Source organism: Falco biarmicus, chromosome 8 (genome assembly GCF_023638135.1).
Source record: "Falco biarmicus isolate bFalBia1 chromosome 8, bFalBia1.pri, whole genome shotgun sequence".
Lineage (NCBI taxonomy): Eukaryota > Metazoa > Chordata > Aves > Falconiformes > Falconidae > Falco > Falco biarmicus.
In genome coordinates, this window is record NC_079295.1 from 36,869,541 (window position 1) to 36,888,280 (window position 18,740).

Genomic DNA, 18,740 nt, shown 5'->3' on the forward strand with positions numbered 1-18,740 from the left:
TACTGCACAAGCATTAGTCATGGCACAAAAGAGGTAGCTTAGGACTGGTAGGCTGGGAACGCATCTTTAGCAGCACTTTGGCTTACTCTACTCGCAAAACTGCATGCTGGAGTACAGGCTGTATTTTATCCTCTTGTACAGGAGTAATTCAGTAAAATAAGCCAGATTCAAGATGACCTCAGCCCTTGAAGAAGAAGAAAAGAAAAGAAAAGAGTGTGTATGGTCAGGAGAAGGGAGAATGCTGCCTCTTTTCACAGCAGCTATTTCAGGCACCAAGCTACTGGCTGTAGTCTCCTGTGGTATTTTTAAATTGTTCTCAAATTTTATCAAAAACTTACTCATAGAACTTCATCTAAATCTTTATCTTTATTCATTGTTCCATGTTTAAATCTTTTGTTCAGGATACCTGCATATAAGCCACAGTAGAGATGGTTTGTTTTGAAAAAGGCTCATTTGTGCTCCTCGTCCCTATTTAGTTTATGGAAATGTGTATGTGGTGTTTGCAGTTTTCTTCACAAAATCTTCAGTGATTGCCTTCTGAGTGGATACTGGAGTTGAACCTGCCCAAAATATTATCAGCAATGATGGCTTTCTGACGTTCGAATAACCACCATCCAGGGAAAATATTTTAGTATTGTTGAATAATTGATGGTCGTATGTTTGAATCTGTGGTTAGTAAATTCATGCTGTCTTTAGATGCTTTGAAACAACTTGTATTTAGAATGCACGTGTAGTTTTTATTTTATAATTAAAAAAAAAAAATCTGTAAAAGAAACAGGAAATGTTAAATAGAAGCAATTTGGCTGACGTACAGCTAATAATATATATAACAAATAAAGCAAATCTATTTCTGCTAGGAGACAGAGATATTGAAAATTGCTTCTGTTTTAATTCTGTGCAGTCTTGAGCTTAAAAAAAAGGTATCCGTTCCCTCTTTTGGTAATGGAGCATAGCTGCTTTTTTCTATTGCAAAAGACTTTGACTTTGGTTTCACTTCCCTTACTCTGATGTTAACCATGTTTATAAACCTGTTATTTCTTTAGCCTATGCGGCCTCTGCAGCCTTCTTCCCAGCCTGTTCAGTACTCTGCAGTCTCTTATCCACCCCCGCTCCTGCCAGTCTCCTCTACACAGCAATATTCTGTGGTATTATATCTTCTGTTCATCTCTTCCTTGCATGGGTTAATCTTTAGTGGATGCTGACCTTTGCTTGGTTGTTTGTAAGTGGTGTGTGATACCAGTGTAATGACTGGCTAGCTTTTCAGTCAAGGTAATATATTAGCTGAGTGGGGGAAAATAGCTCCTGAGATTTTAATGTGATTATTTCAAGTTTAGCAGAAACATATATGATTAGGACTATATATATCTCTATATTTAGATATCAATATTTCCCATTGTAAAGGAACAGCTTTAAAATGCTATTCTTCTGTTAGCCAGTCATACCTTTTTATGTGTCTGGATTAATTTTTTCCATCCTTTCCTGTTTCTTTGTCTGCTGCTGAACCCTAATACATTTTGAGAGGTAGGCTGTTCTGGTTTTTTGAGGTTACCTTTTTCTAGCCTCTTTGCCAGAACGCTCCCACTTCACTAGCATCCCTTGTTTAATAAATAGAAGCTGGAAATGAAATACCTTAGTCTCTTGTGTTTAAAAAAACCCAACCAAACAAAAAAAACCCAAACCCTGAACAAATTGAAACCGAAACCGAATAAAGGAGAAGAGTTATCCAAGGCAGAATCTGAACTAGAGCCCAGCTTAAAAACTGAGGCTTCCAACTCCCCAGCTGCTCTCATACTCTAATGAATACAAGTTTATCTTGGATTTGTGTGGCACGTTTTGGTAGTGGAGAAGCTGTGTTGGGTGGCTTCTGCAAGACGAGACCAGGAGCTAACCCCATGTCAGACAGAGCCAATTTCAGGCAGCTGCAAGAGTGACCCTGTGCTGCCCAAAGCTGAGTGGGTCATCACTGCTGGTGGCATCTCTGTGATAATATGTTTGAGAAAGGCTTTAAAAAAAAAAAATGCTGTGCAGCAGCTGTGTAGGGGAGGGGAGTGAGAAACAGCTATGCAGACACCAAGATCAGAAGGAGGAAAGGGAGGAGGTGCTGCAGCCTGTGGAGAAGACCATTGTGAAGCAGGTTCTCCCCTGCCAGCCCACAGAGGACCATGGCAGAGCAGGTATCTGCCCTGCAGCCCGTGTAGCATCCCATACCAGAGCAGACAGATGCCCTGAAGGAAGACATGGCCTGTGGAGGGCAGGAGCAGGCTCCTGGCAGGGCCCGTGGCCCCGCGGGGAGAGGAGCCCAGGCTGGAGCAGGTTTGCTGGCAGGGCTTGTGCCCCATGGGAGGGACCCACAGTGGAGCAGCTCGTGGAGAACTGCAGCACATGGGAAAGACCCACCTGGAAAGGGCTGTAGCCTGTGGGGGAGGCCCGCGCTGGAGTAGGGGAAGAGTGTGAGGAGGAGGGAGCAGCAGAGATGAAGTGTTGTGATCACAGCCTCCGCTGCCCATCCCCTGGGACAGTCAGAGGAGGAGGTGAAAGAGTTTGGAGTGAAGTTGAGCGCAGGGAGGTTGGGGGAAGCTGATTTTAGTTTTGGTTTTATTTCTCACTAGCCTACTCTGTTATTAATTAGCAATAAATTAGTCTTCCCCGAGTTGGGTAGTTTTTGCCTGTGATGGTAATTGGTGAGCAATCTGCCTGTCCTTTTCTTGACCCATGAGGTTTTCATATTTTCTCCTCCTGTATTGCTAAGGATGGGGGGGTGATAGAGCAGCTTGATGGGCACCTAGGGGCAAGCTAAGGCAAACCCACACAGTGTACAAAATAGCTACTTTAGTACATATTCAGAGTTTTTATTTTGTTACTGCTTTCAACATTAATCAGAAATATCTTCTAATAATACAGATTTATCTGAATTCAGTAGTCTGTGTATAATTAAAAGTATATTGTAACTGTTATACGTACTTCAGGTATACAATTCGAAAAGGGAGTTGCACTTCATGGAGAGTGTTTTGTTATTAGCGATGTTGTTTCTCATGTTACTTTAGAGTTTGCATACGTGTGGACTGCAGTCAGTGTAACTTACCTCATTAGTAATGAAAGGAGGATGGTTAATTAACCAGTGTGAGCTTCCTATGTGAGTTTAGCATATGACTAAAGCGCTAGTTCAGGTGTCTCATGCCATGATTCGCTATTGTTGGGCATATGGTTGTTAGAGCAGAGAATGAAACTCCTTCCAGGCTTATAATAATTTCAAAGCATTTCACCTTGAGGAAATGGGTTCAAATACTAAGTGTGCCAGCAGTGTCAGAAATGTATTCCTGCCGACTGTAACGTCAGTAACACAGTGAAAAGGATTGATGGTCTGGGTTCGTAATCTAAATGCACCAACACATCTGAGCTGGTACAGGAAAGTCTGCTTTGGCCGTTTATCGGTGACACCACGTTTCAATGGTTAATCATGCTTGTCCTATACACGGCACTGCAGGACAAACTGACTAGCCCAGAATTTACTCATATTGGTGGTATCACAGAAATAAGTGTGTATTGCTTGGGCTTACCCTTTGGACGTTTTAGAGGTAGTATTAATTCAGAATTAAATATCGGTATCTCTTCTCTAAACCAGGTGTTATGAAAAGCAGAATGTAAAATCCAATGTAGAAAAGCATTATAGTTGTGTGAATAGGCGTCACTAAAGAATGCGATGCCAAAGGCAAAGTTAATTGACCTAACAAAAATAGGGCTTTTTAAGTGGCAAAATTATACTAAATATTTGCAGTGGTAATGAAGATTATCTTCAGCCTGGGAACTCTAAAATTTCATCATAAGATGTGAACGTAGCTAATCAGTAAAAGATGAAGCTTGCAATTTTTCTTGATTAACTCCTGTCATCTTCAGGATGATCTAAGAGACTATCAAGTGGTCTTAAAATATTTCTAATGTTCCTCTATGTTTGGAGAGTCCACTTCTGAAGTCTTAACCAAGATTTCCTGTTTAGCAAAAAAATACAATATTAGTGATCGCTTCTAATTTCCAGGATGTCGATAATTCGATGCTGATTTGCTTGTAAAAAAAATAAAATAAAAAATGTGGAGCTTGGGGTTACGGTAATAGAAGTTTCAAATTTCACAGGAGTCCTACAGCGCTCAGTGCAATCAGTATCATACTTTCAGATGTTAATACAATACAGATAGTAGGTAACCACTAGAATACATTTCTTGCAGCTGTTACTTAAATTAATCCTTGCATGTAGTATAATACCAAGTTAGAGGAATGTACCTTATTGCTCAGGATTAGAGCCTCATTAACTTAAGCTCTTAAAACCAAAAATGAATTTAGTAATACTAATGCCTTCTGCTATTTTAACGGGTGCTAGATGTTTTCACTCAAGCTTTGGAGCCCAATCTGGAAATGTTAGTGACACAAATTCTGACTATTTTTGACAATTGAATTCTTACAATAAGTAGAGGCAGATGTAATCCAAAAATATTTGCAGTGAAACAAGTGAAGTCTCTGAATGTGGATGTCCTCTCCTGCTGTCAGCCCTGAAAGATAACTTACTGCTGCGTTCCATCTTGTGCTTTCCTGTTATTCTGTGGCTGATGTTGCTAATGCAGAGTAACTGGAGATATGCGTATCTGAAAGTGACTGAGATATCTGGCTGGTTTATTCTTGAATGTACATTTTTTCATGTCATTTTTCCTTTTTTTTTTTTAACTATTACAGCAAGACAACCTAGGATCACAATTTAGCCATATGAGTCTTGCCCGCCAGCCACCCGCTGACCCAGCTGAACCGCATACCGCTATGTTCCAGTCCACGGTAGTGCTCCAGCCCCCGCAGCAGCCTGGTTATATCATTGCAGCTGCTCCACCTCCACCACCCGCGGGCCAACCGGTTTCTGCTCCAGGCTACTCGACATCCAGCCACCCTGTTAACCAGCAAGTACTCCAGCAGCAGGGATACATGCAGCAACCTGTGCCACAGGTACAATGGCTCCATTTGTGTCCTCCCAAAAGCTATACGTAAAACCTCCTCATACTGCTGTATTAATGAGTAAAATGTATTATATGGTGTGGGGCTCCCTGTGAAGTTGCAGCTGTGCCCGTTTCTTCTGCGGTTGGTTTTTTTTCTGGCTTGCATGCTTTGAAATCTATTACTTCAGTTTACTTGAGGAGCAATAATTACCCAGGTTTTCCTATTTACCTGTAGCTGGTAACACTCATGTTCTGCATAGTTTTCTATTTTTTTTTGGTGGAGATTTTTATTTCTACAGTGACAGTAGTAGTCAACTGTTAAAGAGGGAATGTATGTAGTGTAAGTATTTTTTTTAATTGTTAAACTATTTAACATTATCATAGAATCATTTAGGCTCAAAAAGACCTTTGAGATTATCAAGTCCAACCATTAACCTAGGACTGCCAGGCCCACCTTATCGCTAAGCACCGCATCTTTAAACACCTCCAGGGATGGGATTCCACCGCCTCCCCGGGCAGCCTGTCCCAGGGCTTGACCACCCTTTCGGGGAAGAAACTTTCCCCAGTCTCCAACCTCAGCCTCCCCTGGGGCAACCCGAGGCCGGTCCCCCCTGCCCTGTGGCTCGTTCCCTGGGAGAAGAGCCCGACCCCCCCCTGCCCACAGCCCCTGCCGGGCAGTCGAGGGGGCGATAAGGTCTCCCCTCAGCCTCCCCCTCTCCGGGCCAAACCCCCCCGGCTCCCCCAGCCGCTCCTCACCAGCCTCGTGCCCCAGCCCCTTCCCCAGCCCCCTGCCCGGCTCTGGGCACGCTCCACCCCCCCACGTCCCCCCCGCGCTGAGGGGCCCGCACCTGGCACAGGGGCCGAGGGGCGGCCGCGCCGGGGCCCAGCGCCGGGGCCATACTCCGCTGCACTCGGCGCCGCTCCTTGGGCTCAGCCGTCCGGCCGGTCTCGTACCCGACACAGAATGCACCCGCCCCAGCCACGGCAGCCGGTTCCTCCGGGAGATGCTGCGGGAGACCCTGGCAAAGGCTTTACGAAGGCCCAGGCACAGCCCCCAGCCCCTCCCGCGCCCGCTGCGGGACTCTCCCTGTCACAGGAGGAGATCGGGGTCCCCGGCAGGACCTGCCTTCCATAACCCCGCGCCGGCTGGGCCGGATCCCCCGGCTGTCCCGCACGTGCCGCGGGATGGCACTCGGGGGGCTCTGCCCCGGCACCTGCCCCGGCACCGAGGTCAGGCTGACAGGCCTGCAGCTCCCTGGATTAGTTGCACCTCTTATAAATTTTCCATCTTTCTTTTATCGTGTCATTGGTTTTGTATTCAGGTGTCTGCCTGCTGTGTAAATTTGCAGGTAGTGAATATCTTTAATTGTTCATTTTTAGATGCCAGCTTGTTATTGTACCCCCAATCAGTATCCACACTCCAGTCAACAATATCGACCTGTTTCTGTCCATTACAACACGCAGCAAAACCAACCGCTGGCACAGCCCGGACAGCAGACAGGTTTGTTGAACCCTTTCAGCATTTCATTAGAACACCTCGTGTGCATTTTCTCCTGGTATTGCTTTTTAAACTTATTTTGCTGTAAAATGTCAAATAAGGTAGAAATTCAGATATGGGATGTGAACTGTAACTAACTGAAGGTGGGAAAATTTGAGTCAGTTGCTCATGAAACTTGAGATTTGAGCCATTGCTATGGGTGGCTCGTGCTGTAATTTTACTTACAGGATAACGTATATATAATTATTAGTTGGGGTTTGTTTAGTTTAGAAATGTGTAATTTAAAAAACTTGCAAATTTGTTACTTTTTAGTCCCTTGCAAAGTAAGATGAATTAGTACTTTTAAATGAAGTAACATTGCAAAGATGTACCTTAACTGAAAGTTCTAACCAGAAGACACTCATTTTAGATGTTGTGGCATGAAAAGAGTCTTATGCAGAAGATACTGGCGATACTGTTTTGATTTCTCTTTCTGTCCAATGATGAAAAATATCTGGGTATTGAATAAATATATAATGAGACAAGTGGTTAGAGCTAGTTTTCTGCTCCTCCTATTTTTAGTAAAGACTTTGCAACTGTTTCTGAGTTACAGCTTGATAACATTCATGGAAAGGTATTTGTCTTCTTTCTTTCCTGTTGTCTTTTTTGTCCTCATAAACTGTAACTGTAGCTACTATTATTCTGATAATCTGTACTTTAAAATATTGTTACAACTTTTTCATTAAGATGTGTATTCCTGAAACAAATTTACTCCTGAGTAGTATCTTGACTCTCACCGTCAGAAGTTTCAGAAGTAACTGGTGATGTTTGGAGGGAGATATCCTTAAAAATCAGGCTTTTATACCATGTTTTAGTTGAATACATTAGACTTGATATCCTTTTGAGTTTCCGTCAGGAAGAAGGGGGTTTTAATTCCTCTTCCCACCCTACTATTGTTGCTCTACAGAAACAGGATGAAAGATCAGCTTTTACAAATACTAACTGGATTTCTTTATAGCTGTTCTGTGCAGTAGCCTGTAAGAGGGATGGCTGCCTCTTCTGCACTTCTAGGAATTGCTCCAATAGCAGCAACACTTGGAAGTTGTTATGCAGGGTTCAGTTCACAAATTCACATGGGATTATTCCATTGCAGAGTCATCAGGATGTGATGCCCACTTATGGTAGGGTTGTCAGATCACTTTAAAATACTGTTAGTACCTTCAGAGGTGAAAGTATATTGACATTTCTTCAAAGGAAACCAAATTACTGGCTTTTGCAACTTGTTTTGTCCGCTGCTGTTGAAGATGTGTTATCCAACTGTATTACACAACCTGCTTTCCTTCCTCAGAATTGTTAATGCCTAGACCACTTAATAGCAAAAAGCTGAGGCTCCACTGGGGTGAGTTCCCCGTTTACGGGGACACCCTATGTGAATAGCACACAAATTCAGTTGCAGAGAGCCCAGTGTATGTATGTAGCTAAACAAAACTATCTGAATTTGAAAGCATGGGGTGACGGTGCGTCAGCACCAAGATGCAGAGGGAGGCATCTGTTGCTATTAGGTAAGTAAGTTTTTCTTGTATGTTTTTAGCTTTTTACGTTTTAACTGAATTTCACTGCCTGTAATGCAGACAGAGTGAAAAGCATCAGCAGCTGAAATCTCCCTCTATGTCCTAGAAGAAATAAAATAAGCAAGCTGTGCAGACAGCTACTTTACTGCTTCCATAACGTACCTTGTACCTGTAACCCTGCCGTCAAGGGATCGCTTGTCAGGAGTGAAGGGGTGGTCTAGCCAATAATTCCATTCAATCCAGTTTGGTTACATGGCGTTTACTAGCACTGATGGCAGAGAGGAGTATTTCAATAGCAACTGCATAGTCCGTGTTTAAGTCAAAATCTCTGAGTTGCTCCCTAGCCATACCTACCATACCAGGCTCTCATGTACAGGCAAATGTGAGGCTGCGTTCTAGAGACGGAAGGTTCCACGTCATGTTTTCTGTTCTGTAAACTGCTCATGAGATGGTGTGTTTTGGAATTAATCTCTCTTGTAGATTTATTTGAAACCATAAGTATTTTAATTAAGTTGACACAAAGCCACATCCAAAATGGTTGATGCTTGTTACAGTGGCTGGTTTTGAGACAAAAGGCAGCGTGTTACTTGGCTGATATAGCAATGTGTCTGGTCGAAAATGAGAATTAACAAATCTTGTATGACATAAAAGCCGTGGGTTTTATTCATCTTATAAAGTGGTTGCTAACTATGAAATAACTTTCCAAACAGAAATTTAGATAAAAGTTGACAGCTTCTGAGAGCGTGACAACTGAGGCCACTTTTGGTTTAATGTTACGGAGTGGCCTGACTTTACTTATGAGCTGTTGGATTCGGGGCCGTAACACTGTCTGAGAGGTTTACATTTCTCACAGTGAACCGGTCTCTTTTTCAGCTGCTTCCTGGCTTCCTTCTTAAAGGGGTTTCAGGTGACATATGGGGGGGGGGGGGGGCTCACTTTATAAAAAATGCTTTGGTTGCCCAAAAGATCTTGGGAGAAGAAAAGTCTCTGTAAAAAAAAAAAAAAGGCATTTCCCATTGCTATGATAATGTGGGCCTAATTACCGTGAGGCCTAACTACAGGTTGATTAAAAATGTTATCTGAACCACAGTTCCTGTAGGAACATCAGCTGAAGTTCAGCTAGCTTCTGCTTTGCAGTGGCCAGTGTTAAAACCATTACTACTATTATATTGCTGTAGTTGTAATAGTAGTAATTAAGCTAGACTCATAGCTTATTAACCAAGTGATTGTCCTTGCTTTTCTGTTCTGGAATGAAGGCTTTCTGGCTCTTAATGTGTAACTCAGAAGATGTATTTCTATATGCTGTAAGTTAACTTATATTAACAGTGATTTCTTTTTAATTATGTAAATAGAAGCACGCTTTTTTTAATCTGCTGTTCCAGGGTATTGCTGTGTAATGAGGCAATCTGCTGTGGCAGGTGTGGGGTTTCTGCTGAGCGCTGCATTTCTGTCACACCACTCTATGCAGAGGTGAAATTGTGAGGCTAAAAATAGAGCATTCTTTGGAACGCTGTGGGGAGCCTTCTTGGCAGTCAATTTATATTGTTCCAGTTCTCTCTGCTTGCAAAATTGATCATGTCTGTCTCTGGAAGTGCCAGAAAAAGCTGAAAAATATTAACAGCTACATTGCGGTTTCTGGGAAATGAGGGGTTTAGATTACGGAGGTATTGATTGGATCTGTCGTATACCGCGACTTCATATTCTGCTGCTTTTTCGGGGCCGTAGATCATTTTGTAACAAAGTACATTTAAGCATTTTGTTTATTGCAGACATGAGATGGATATTTGTGCACAGTTCAAACTTAAGACTTATTACTAATCCTAATTCAAGCGTGCCTTGTTCTGAAGTTGTGTCTAGTACTCTCAAAATATTTAGTGCCGTGAGTTTCTAATGAATAGCTCTTGGTTTTAACAAAGTGAACCTTCTTCCCTTTAATTTTCTGAGGCAATATTAGATTATATTGACAGTCTTTTTTAGCCTTCATTGTCGCAATTTCTATAGAGACAGCCAGCTGAGACGGTTAATTCACAATGTTCATTGTACCCTGTATGTATGTAATCAATGAGCATTGGGGGGGTTGTTGACAAAAAAACGTGTTTTGTGTTAACCGAGTTATTGTCAAAATAGACCATACAAATTTTCTAAACACAGCTTTAAAAAAATCTGAGGTTTTGCAGCTGTGTTTGCTTTATTATAAATTCCATAGCAAGGTAGGGAACGTGGGGAATGTTCAGGGTCAGTAGAATGTGAATGTGTTCAAGATAAATACAGACTCTTTTTGCCATCAGTGCATCTTGACAAGCCCAGTTTTGTTATTCTGGAGCGATAACTGGCTTTGTCTCAGAAATACTGATAGTTATGGGGTTTTGCTGATGTGGTAAGTAGTGTGTACCTGTATAAGAGAATATGACAAAAAGAAATTCATTTGTGTTCTGCATGTGTTTTGATAATGGTAGCAGTTACCTACTATATGCTTTTTAATGAAAACCCAAACGCCCAGAAAAACAGGAGTTAAGATTGGACCTAATAAATGCACAGGCTCCCTGTTTGGCCCTCATGCTCGGTTGGTTGGTTTTGGGGGGGGGGTGGGGGGGTGTTTCTTTTGTGGATTGGGGATTTTTTAACCTTTTTTGAGCCTTTTGGGAAAGGTAGCAGAGGATACCAGTTTAAGCAATAATAAATTGTTGTAGAAGCACTATAGAGGGGTAAATAAGAAAACCCTTCTTTCCCCGCCCCCAAGATAACTTTGAATATAAAATGTCTTCCCCAATATACAAACGTGGGGTTTACCTGAAAGTTTTTTCTGGTTCCCAGTTGTTATTAGCATTACAGATTTCAATAGAAATTGCCCTTTTTAAAAAAATCTGCACACATGCCTTACACTAATTTTCTGGAAGTGTGATTCAGTTTTGAGTTAGTCAAGATGCTGTCAACCAGGGCACCTGAGGTACTAGTAGAATTTGGCATAACTGGAATTTCAAAATTTAAGTAACTAGAATGGCCTTGTTCATAATAATACAGTTAATTGGTTTTGATATTATCTAGCATGCTTTTCAAATGCTTTCGGCTTTCATCTGTCAAATCAAGGTGTTAATGCATGTAGCTTACTTAAGAGTGTAAATAAATATTGCAAGCATGTGAGAGCAGCATTGCAAATGGTATGTGTAGTATTTCATGCTGGATCCAAGGGAATAAATCTGTTAATTTTAATGTTGGCTTCTTTTTGTATGCATGATAAGTTCAACTTTTATGAAGTTACCAGATTAAAAAGCCATTGGAAAATGCTGCACATACGTTTTCACATAGGCAGCTGTGTATAAAATAAGCTCATTATTTCAAAATAAGATTTAAATGTATAATTTCAGGTTACCAGATTTTGCCTAACCAGCAGCAAAACTACCAGGGTTTAGTTGGAGTTCAGCAGTCTCAGAATCAAAATCTAGTCAGTGGCCAACACAACAACGTTGGGAATCAAATTCAAGGTGTGATTGTTCCATATCCTTCAGTGCCATCTTACCAGGTGGGTAACTTCTCAATCGCTCTAAGGTGTGGGTGATTTTATTTATTTATTTTTCAGTGCATTGCTTTGTAAATGGCAGAAAGCTGCAAGCAGGTGCCAAAGGTGGCTTTGGGGAGAGAAATTAACAAACAAAAACCCCACAATTGAAGTGAGAAGAAAATCTGTCAGAAGTGTACAAGTTCTAGTCCTGTTGAGAGCCAAGGGCTGTGTTAGTTGTGATTGAGAGGATAGGGAAGAAAAAGTTTGTAAGATTTCCCTCCTTACCACCGCACTTTCTGTTGCAGAGAAAATCTTTATTAATTGATGGAGCCCTTTGGAACCAACATTTACATTTTGGAGGAAGAAGATTTTTTTTTTTTTTTTTTTTTAAGTAAAGCATTGTTATTTCAACTACTGTTATTACTAGTCTTCTAGATTTAAGAGAACTCCAGTGGATCTTTCAGTTTCTGTTGTGTTGGGGTTTTTAAATTGTATATAAACTAGTTGATGGTCAAGAGGCAGAAGGAAATATTGTCTGCAGAAGAAAAGGTTAATGTGTTCTCAATTGTAGGTTTCGGTGCCTCAAGGTTCCCAAGCAGTGCCCCAGCAGACATATCAACAACCTGTTATAATTTCCAGTCAGTCAAATCAAGGATTGCCCGCAACAGGAATGCCAATTTACTACAGTGTCATTCCATCAGGTCAACAGAATAATTTAAGGTGAGTATCACTGAGTTACTTGGTTTCTCAGCCAGCAGGCTTAATTGCCTTGTAATAACTGACAGGACCTGCTATAGTACTGCATATATTAAAATGTATTTTGAAGGCAGACTTGCAGACACTTTATTATCTATTTACTTTTGTTCTTATGGAATTCACTAAAACAACTAGTATTGCTTTAATTGGGACATACTTGTTAGACTGGAAAACATTCTTTCCTTATCTCTTTCAGCGCTGCTTTACTAGTTTCACATCTTGAGTTTTCTGCACTCCTTTTTCTTATATGTGAAGCACCAGTATGTTCAGTAGCTGTGCCTTTTTGCAGTAACGTTTAAGATGATGATCCATATTCACTGGTTTTGTCAAAGACACTGCTTTAATAAGGTGTAGAAAAAAGATAATTTGAATCCCAAAAAAGACTGACTGACTTCCTCTTTTGGAGCTTTCTCTGAAGGAGCTTAGCTTTGTCCATGTTGCTAACGAGGCCTGCTGGCACAAACCTGGCTATGAAACAAGTATAGGAACTTTTTTGATTTTGTTTTATAAGTAACTTTTTTTTTTTTTCCACCTAATGTAATAACAACAAATTGGTCTACAGGTACAGGCTTCCCTGTGTATGCTGTGTGTTCCTAACACAATTTGAGTATTTTTCAGAACAGATAAGCAGATACCTAAATGAATTAACTAGGGTTAATGCTTGTTACAAATTTTTCTTTCTCTAGTTTTTTGAACTTAATATGCATAATTTAAAAATATCTTGCTTGCAGCTTTTAAAAAAGCAGCAACAGTATGAAGTTTGCTTCATCCTTTTGTGAGTGCAGAGACTTAAATAGTATTTGTGTCATGGCTGCATGCCTTCATCTACTTAAATCTGAATTCTTGTTCTTTGTGTCTGGAGGTTGCTTTTATCCTTTTCTTCTGTAGTTAGATGTGAGGTTCAGTGAAGTCATTGGTAGACATAATCCCAGGCTTTTTTTGAAGTAAATTTTGTTGCTTGATCTTCTGTGGCATTTAGAATGTCCCTCTCTTTTGAACAGGGAAACATTTGTTAGGAATTCAGAGCAGACTAGCAACTAATGACAGCATCTTGCTTTTATCAAAATAGTTACATTGCAGTACTCTGACAAGGACAGCGGAATACTGTTCTGCAGGAACTGAATAATCTCAAACCTCCAGATCACTATACAAGCTATAATCAGGAGACAGATGGGAAGCTGTGTGAAAGCACACATCCCATGCAGATATAAAACCATCTGGTTTAGTTTTCACTGAATTTAGTCTCCTTTAATGGAAGGGAATCTTTAAAATTACATAATTGAACTGTGGGATAAAGGATGGAACAAACTTCTTGTGACAACATATGTAAAATTGGGAAATCCAACAGGATTACACCTATGTTTTTCCACAATTTGAAGTAATTTTTTTTTTTTTCTCATTCCCTCAGAACATTTACTTAATCTGTTAGTACAGAAATGAAGTACAGGATTAATAGACACCATTCTGATTATGGTCCGCCAACCTGATGATCTGGCTCCGGCAGTATGCTCAGTTAGCGGTGTGATAGAATTTGCCTGTATTTGTTACTTATGTGTTTTTCCCCTGAATACCCTGAAAAATACCTGGCATAAATAAACTTCTAATGTTATCCTTCTGCTGCATATTACCAAAAAATGAAAGGTTCTTTATCCCCTTCAGTCACCTTCTTTTTCCCACACCCTGTTCATTAAAGCCACAGCAAGGCAGTTGTCTCTTTACGCTGTGTTACTTCACGCTGGAGCAGAGGTGCTTGTTTGGTGTGCTGAGTAAGCTGGCTCAGCTGCGTGGGGCCAGCCTGCGACTGAGAGACTGCATCTGAAATCCTCATGGCAGGTTCTGTGGTGATCATTTAACTGAGACCTAATTCTGGTTAGTTGGGCAAAACAGTAAATTATGATTTTCTTGTTATTCTATGTGTCTTTACACCGATGTGCTATATTGACACAGAAACTGTATGTCAAAATCAGTGAATTAGTACAGCTTCTTAATGTATGCAGGGCATAAGCTTTTGCCAAGGAAGGTGCGAAAGTTCATTCTTCTGAAGAGTAAGTAGATTTGGGGTTAGAGGGGAATATTACTGATTTTAAAATTAAAAAAATCTGTGATTTGCAGTACGTGTAGACAGCAAATGCAGCAGTCATGATTACATAAATTAGTATAGCATAAATTCTTGTTAATCACGTTCTTTTTTTATCATTACGATTATTATTACAGTTCATCAGTAGGATATTTGCAGCCTCCTGGATCGGAGCAGATACAGTTTCCTCGAACAACATCACCATGCAACTCTCAGCAGCTTCAAGGACAGCAGTGTGCAGGTTGGGGGAATGAAGTTTTTATCGGAAGACTTCAAAAATGTCTAGCTGTTATTACAATGGGTGATCGGATATTTGCTGTTAAGGGTTTGATTTAGAATTACTATTCTATTTCCTTCTGTGTTGCATTTTTGAAGTTATATTGGAGGCAGGTTAACTTGACATCTCAATTTGTTTGTCATTGAAAGCTCTCAAGTTGCTTTCTTAGAATTCGGTAATGTACATTGCAGTGCCTCGCGTGTCTGCTTGTGAGTTGAGGCAGACATGGGAACTACACGCTGTCAGCCGAATGACTTCGATCTTTCCCTGAACAGCTACGTGGGTCTGGAAAGTTTGAGATTTGGGGTTACATTTGATAGGATGAGCAAGGTACACACTGGAAGCAGTATACTTGGCTCTTCTACTCATGAAGCATTCTAGATTTCACTGAATAGAGTAGGAGCAGCGACTTTCTTAGGAGTTCCTGAGAAGAGGGTGAAAACTAAGCGTTCTGAGTTTGGATAGAGGGGAGAGGTAGCTTTGTGACCTGCTGAAAAGCTAAATGAAATACGCCGAAGCTTTGTGGGGTGTTCTGGTTTTGTTTTTTATGGTAGCCTTATTTACTGCTTTTACTTTCATAGTTTATAACAACCATTCAAGTCAGAAGCCATCACCTCCTACATTATTGCCACCTTCATCAAAGTCAAAGCCACAACAGGCTGCTTCCATTGTGCACTACAGCATAGTGTCTCCACCCTCATCATGTAAAAGTTCGCCCACTGGTCTTTCCATCATGCAGCCAATAAAAGGTATATTTTATTGGGGTTTTCATCTAAGCCATTCTGTCTAGAAATCTGTTGTAAACTATCAGATTGATTTCATGGCTAACTGCTAGAACAACTTCAACTTGAGCACCATCTCTGCAAAATACATTTTTCATAATTTTTCACCTGAATTGCTGTTACTGTAATTTTTAAAATGACAACTTGGAACCGAAGTGAAACAATAGTCAACTTCACGGGGGCAGCCTGCAGCAGATCAGTGTCGCTTAGCAGAAGCACTTAAATCCAGTTCAGAATGTTTTGATTTACAAAGCATTTGGGCAATTTTTAGAAGGTGTATAAATAGCAGCCTCAATGACATGTGAAAACAGAGGTGACGCAGAGCTTGTATCCATGAAATGTTTATGAATGTTAATATCCAAATACTTAAAAATTCTGACTTTCCAACCATAAAGTTGATGGACTGGTCAGGAAATGAAGAGCACTAGGGCTGGCCTCCAAACAAGAGGTGACAGAACAGTCCTGTGATCGTAGCGGTACGGTCTTCACTTCACTGACAGGGAGACTGATATGTTAGAGGTTTGGTTGGCCCACCAGGGGTAATCTCAAACGCTGCTATCTCAGTATTTTGCAAGCAGGCAATAGATGAAACAACCTTAGGTCAGTGACTGAGGTTCCACTACAGATGGCATGCTTCTTACAAACATTTATCTTTTAAGTTAATTTTAGAGCCTGTTTATTAGTAAATAGATAACATGCAGTTAAGTGGGAAGGTAGCTGAGTTAACAGTGTGTTATAGCTTATGGGCAGGTTTGGTTTTGTTTCCGTTTTGTTTCCATTTTGCTTGAAGTTTGTTTGGCTTTAAATCTAGAAGATTCTTATTTCAGGATGTGCAAAATTGGTCTCGCACTAGTTTGTTCTTCTACCTTCCTGACCTATCCTGGAAGTGCTGGTTTTATGCAGTTTTGAAGGCCTGGTTCAAACCTGTTAAACTGTGATTTAAAGAAGGCGGGGGAAGGGGGAAGCCCTCTAACACAGGGAGGACAAATTCTGAGAGAATCAAGAAAAACATGCTTTTCAGTAAGTGATGCTGAGATAATGAATCAAGGCCAGTGAGGGAAGGGTCATGAGGACATACGCAGACAAGCAGTGGAGTTGTGTTTCTTTTCATTTGAAAAAGTTATAGAGGACCAGACTGCAAACATGGGAAGCCTTGCAAGGATTTCTTCTGGGTTCTGACAGGTGATAAAGCGTCTGCAGACTGACTTAAGTGTTCTGTGACACTTCATTTTGTCAGGATGCTTGTTCAGGAAAAGAGTTCCACTTATTTTCATTTACTGAAATGCTGTGGAACTAGAAGTAGTAGAAAGTGAAAGTTTTTCTGGATGTATGAATTTCTCTTGTGCAGTTTAAGTAGCATTGTCAGATTGTAACACTATAGAAATATTCTTAATGTGGCTTTTATAGGGACAGAGCAGGGAATCTTAAATTTATACCCTCTGCCAAAGTTGGCCAGACACCTGATGCTTCCATTTCAATCTGTAACACATGGGTAGAATTTCTTGCCATTAAAAAGAAAGTATAGATGTGAAAACATTGCTGATGTTATTTCATTTATTCTTATAAATATCAGTAGAGTAAATATTTCAGCATACAATTTACAAAAACTAATATAGTTTTAATATTATGATTCATTATTCTGCGTTGTTAGGCTTGCTTTTTGAAGGAGTCTCCTTTTTGTGAAGCACAGGGTAGCAAGAACAATAGCCCATTTTAAAAAATAGAGTATAAAATGAGCTCATCTTGTATCTGACTGCTCCTAACTGATGCTATGACGTAGGTAGTAAATTGAGAAGATTGTAGACTCCCTCTTTAAAGGTGGATGATTAAGTGATGTTTAAACGATGCGTTTTAATCATGGTTTCTGAGAAACGCTATAAACAGTGGGTAGAGCAGAGAGGGAAATTGCAGACAGCCACTTACAAGTAAACAGGACGTTATATAAAGTACCTGGGACAGAGCCAGGTCAGAGGGGGAAGACAGCTTCTCTGTCAGGCAGCCTCTCCTCATGTGAAAGCTCACGGAATAGCGCTGGCTGCTGAGCTGTTCCCCCCTGATTTGGGCATTTCTGTAGCTACCACAGCGGCTAAGTGGTACGATACGATGTTGAGATCAATTTGTGGTCTCTGCCCAGAAAAACGTTTCTATATAGAACTTGAAAATGAGGGTAATTTTGCCTCAGGCTAAAGATTGATTCCAAGGCTTTCCGATGCATGCCATTGTGTCAGAGAAAGCATTTTGAGTCTGTATTGCTCTGTATCATGTAAAACTAACCAGGTAACTTCTATTTCTAAATTAAGCATATTTTTGCTTAATATCACACGTTGGTCAACACATTGCTCTGACAGTAACTACAGTGAATGTTGAATACTTTCAACTACTATTGAATTGAATTATTTCTTTCAAAAATATTCTCGGTAATGAGTTTCAGTGGTTTCACTATCGCTTTCTAGTTCTGGGAAGCCTACTTAACTACCGCAGATTTAACTGGTATTGGAAATATAATTGTACAAAAGATACTGCTGTAGCTTTCTAGAATTCAGCAGCTTATTTAGCAAAACATTCATTATATTATATCCCCTTTTTTTTTTTTTCCTCTTAATTCACATCAGTTCTGCTGAAATGAAAATCGGAATGCATGATGAACTAACTGTATCCTGCTGATCTCTTGTCTTGTAGCAGTAGCACCACCACCAGGTGGAGGAGTAGTAATGATGCAGCTCAATATACCTAACAATCCTCAGCCTCGGAACCATTCACCTCCGCAGTGGAAACAGAATAAATATTACTGTGATCATCAAAGGGGGCAGAAGGCCACAGAACTTAGCACTTTAGACAGTGCTGCACAGGTATGAGGCTTTTGTTTTGTTTTCCGGGATGACTTAAAATCCGCATAAATTGCATCTTCACGGAGGTTTTGAAAAGATTTTTGGGGAATAAGAGTCTGCTCTGATAATACTATTGTTTTAACTGTTACTTCAGTCTTTGAATGCTGTAGGTGGCGGTTAGCTTGTTCAGCGTGGTATTTTTTAAAACACTAACTTGTTGTTTATTCCAGTTGCAGCATAGTCCTCAACTGGGTAGTCCTGTCACCTCACCAGCCCAATCACCAGCACCAGCTCAGCTATCAAACATGAAGAACGTCCGTCCCACGTTAACACCTCTTTCTATCATGTCCCAGTTTTCTAGACCTTTTGTCCCTGGACAAGGTATATTTTCAGTTCACTCAAATAATTGTGTGTCTGTTTTCTAACTGAATGTTTTAAAATACAAGCTACATGAAGATTTTCTGACAAAACTGTGGCTCGCTTTAGCAGGAATGCTATTG

At 40.6% G+C, this 18,740-nt stretch overlaps 1 protein-coding gene across 15 annotated transcripts in view; it reads left to right on the forward strand.

Moving 5' to 3' along the window:
* Positions 1–18,740, forward strand: part of R3HDM1 (R3H domain containing 1) — an 87,658-nt gene that overhangs the window by 64,244 nt on the left and 4,674 nt on the right. For 10 of the 15 annotated variants that reach the window (XM_056349515.1, XM_056349520.1, XM_056349527.1 and 7 more), the window contains 9 exons: positions 1,044–1,145; positions 4,723–4,983; positions 6,354–6,474; positions 11,387–11,541; positions 12,092–12,240; positions 14,491–14,594; positions 15,212–15,379; positions 18,092–18,261; positions 18,471–18,621. In XM_056349515.1, coding sequence (XP_056205490.1) covers positions 1,044–1,145; positions 4,723–4,983; positions 6,354–6,474; positions 11,387–11,541; positions 12,092–12,240; positions 14,491–14,594; positions 15,212–15,379; positions 18,092–18,261; positions 18,471–18,621 — 1,381 coding nt within the window. The remainder of the gene's footprint in view (positions 1–1,043; positions 1,146–4,722; positions 4,984–6,353; positions 6,475–11,386; positions 11,542–12,091; positions 12,241–14,490; positions 14,595–15,211; positions 15,380–18,091; positions 18,262–18,470; positions 18,622–18,740) is intronic. The other 5 variants (XM_056349524.1, XM_056349529.1, XM_056349530.1 and 2 more) reach the window with 3 other exon arrangements.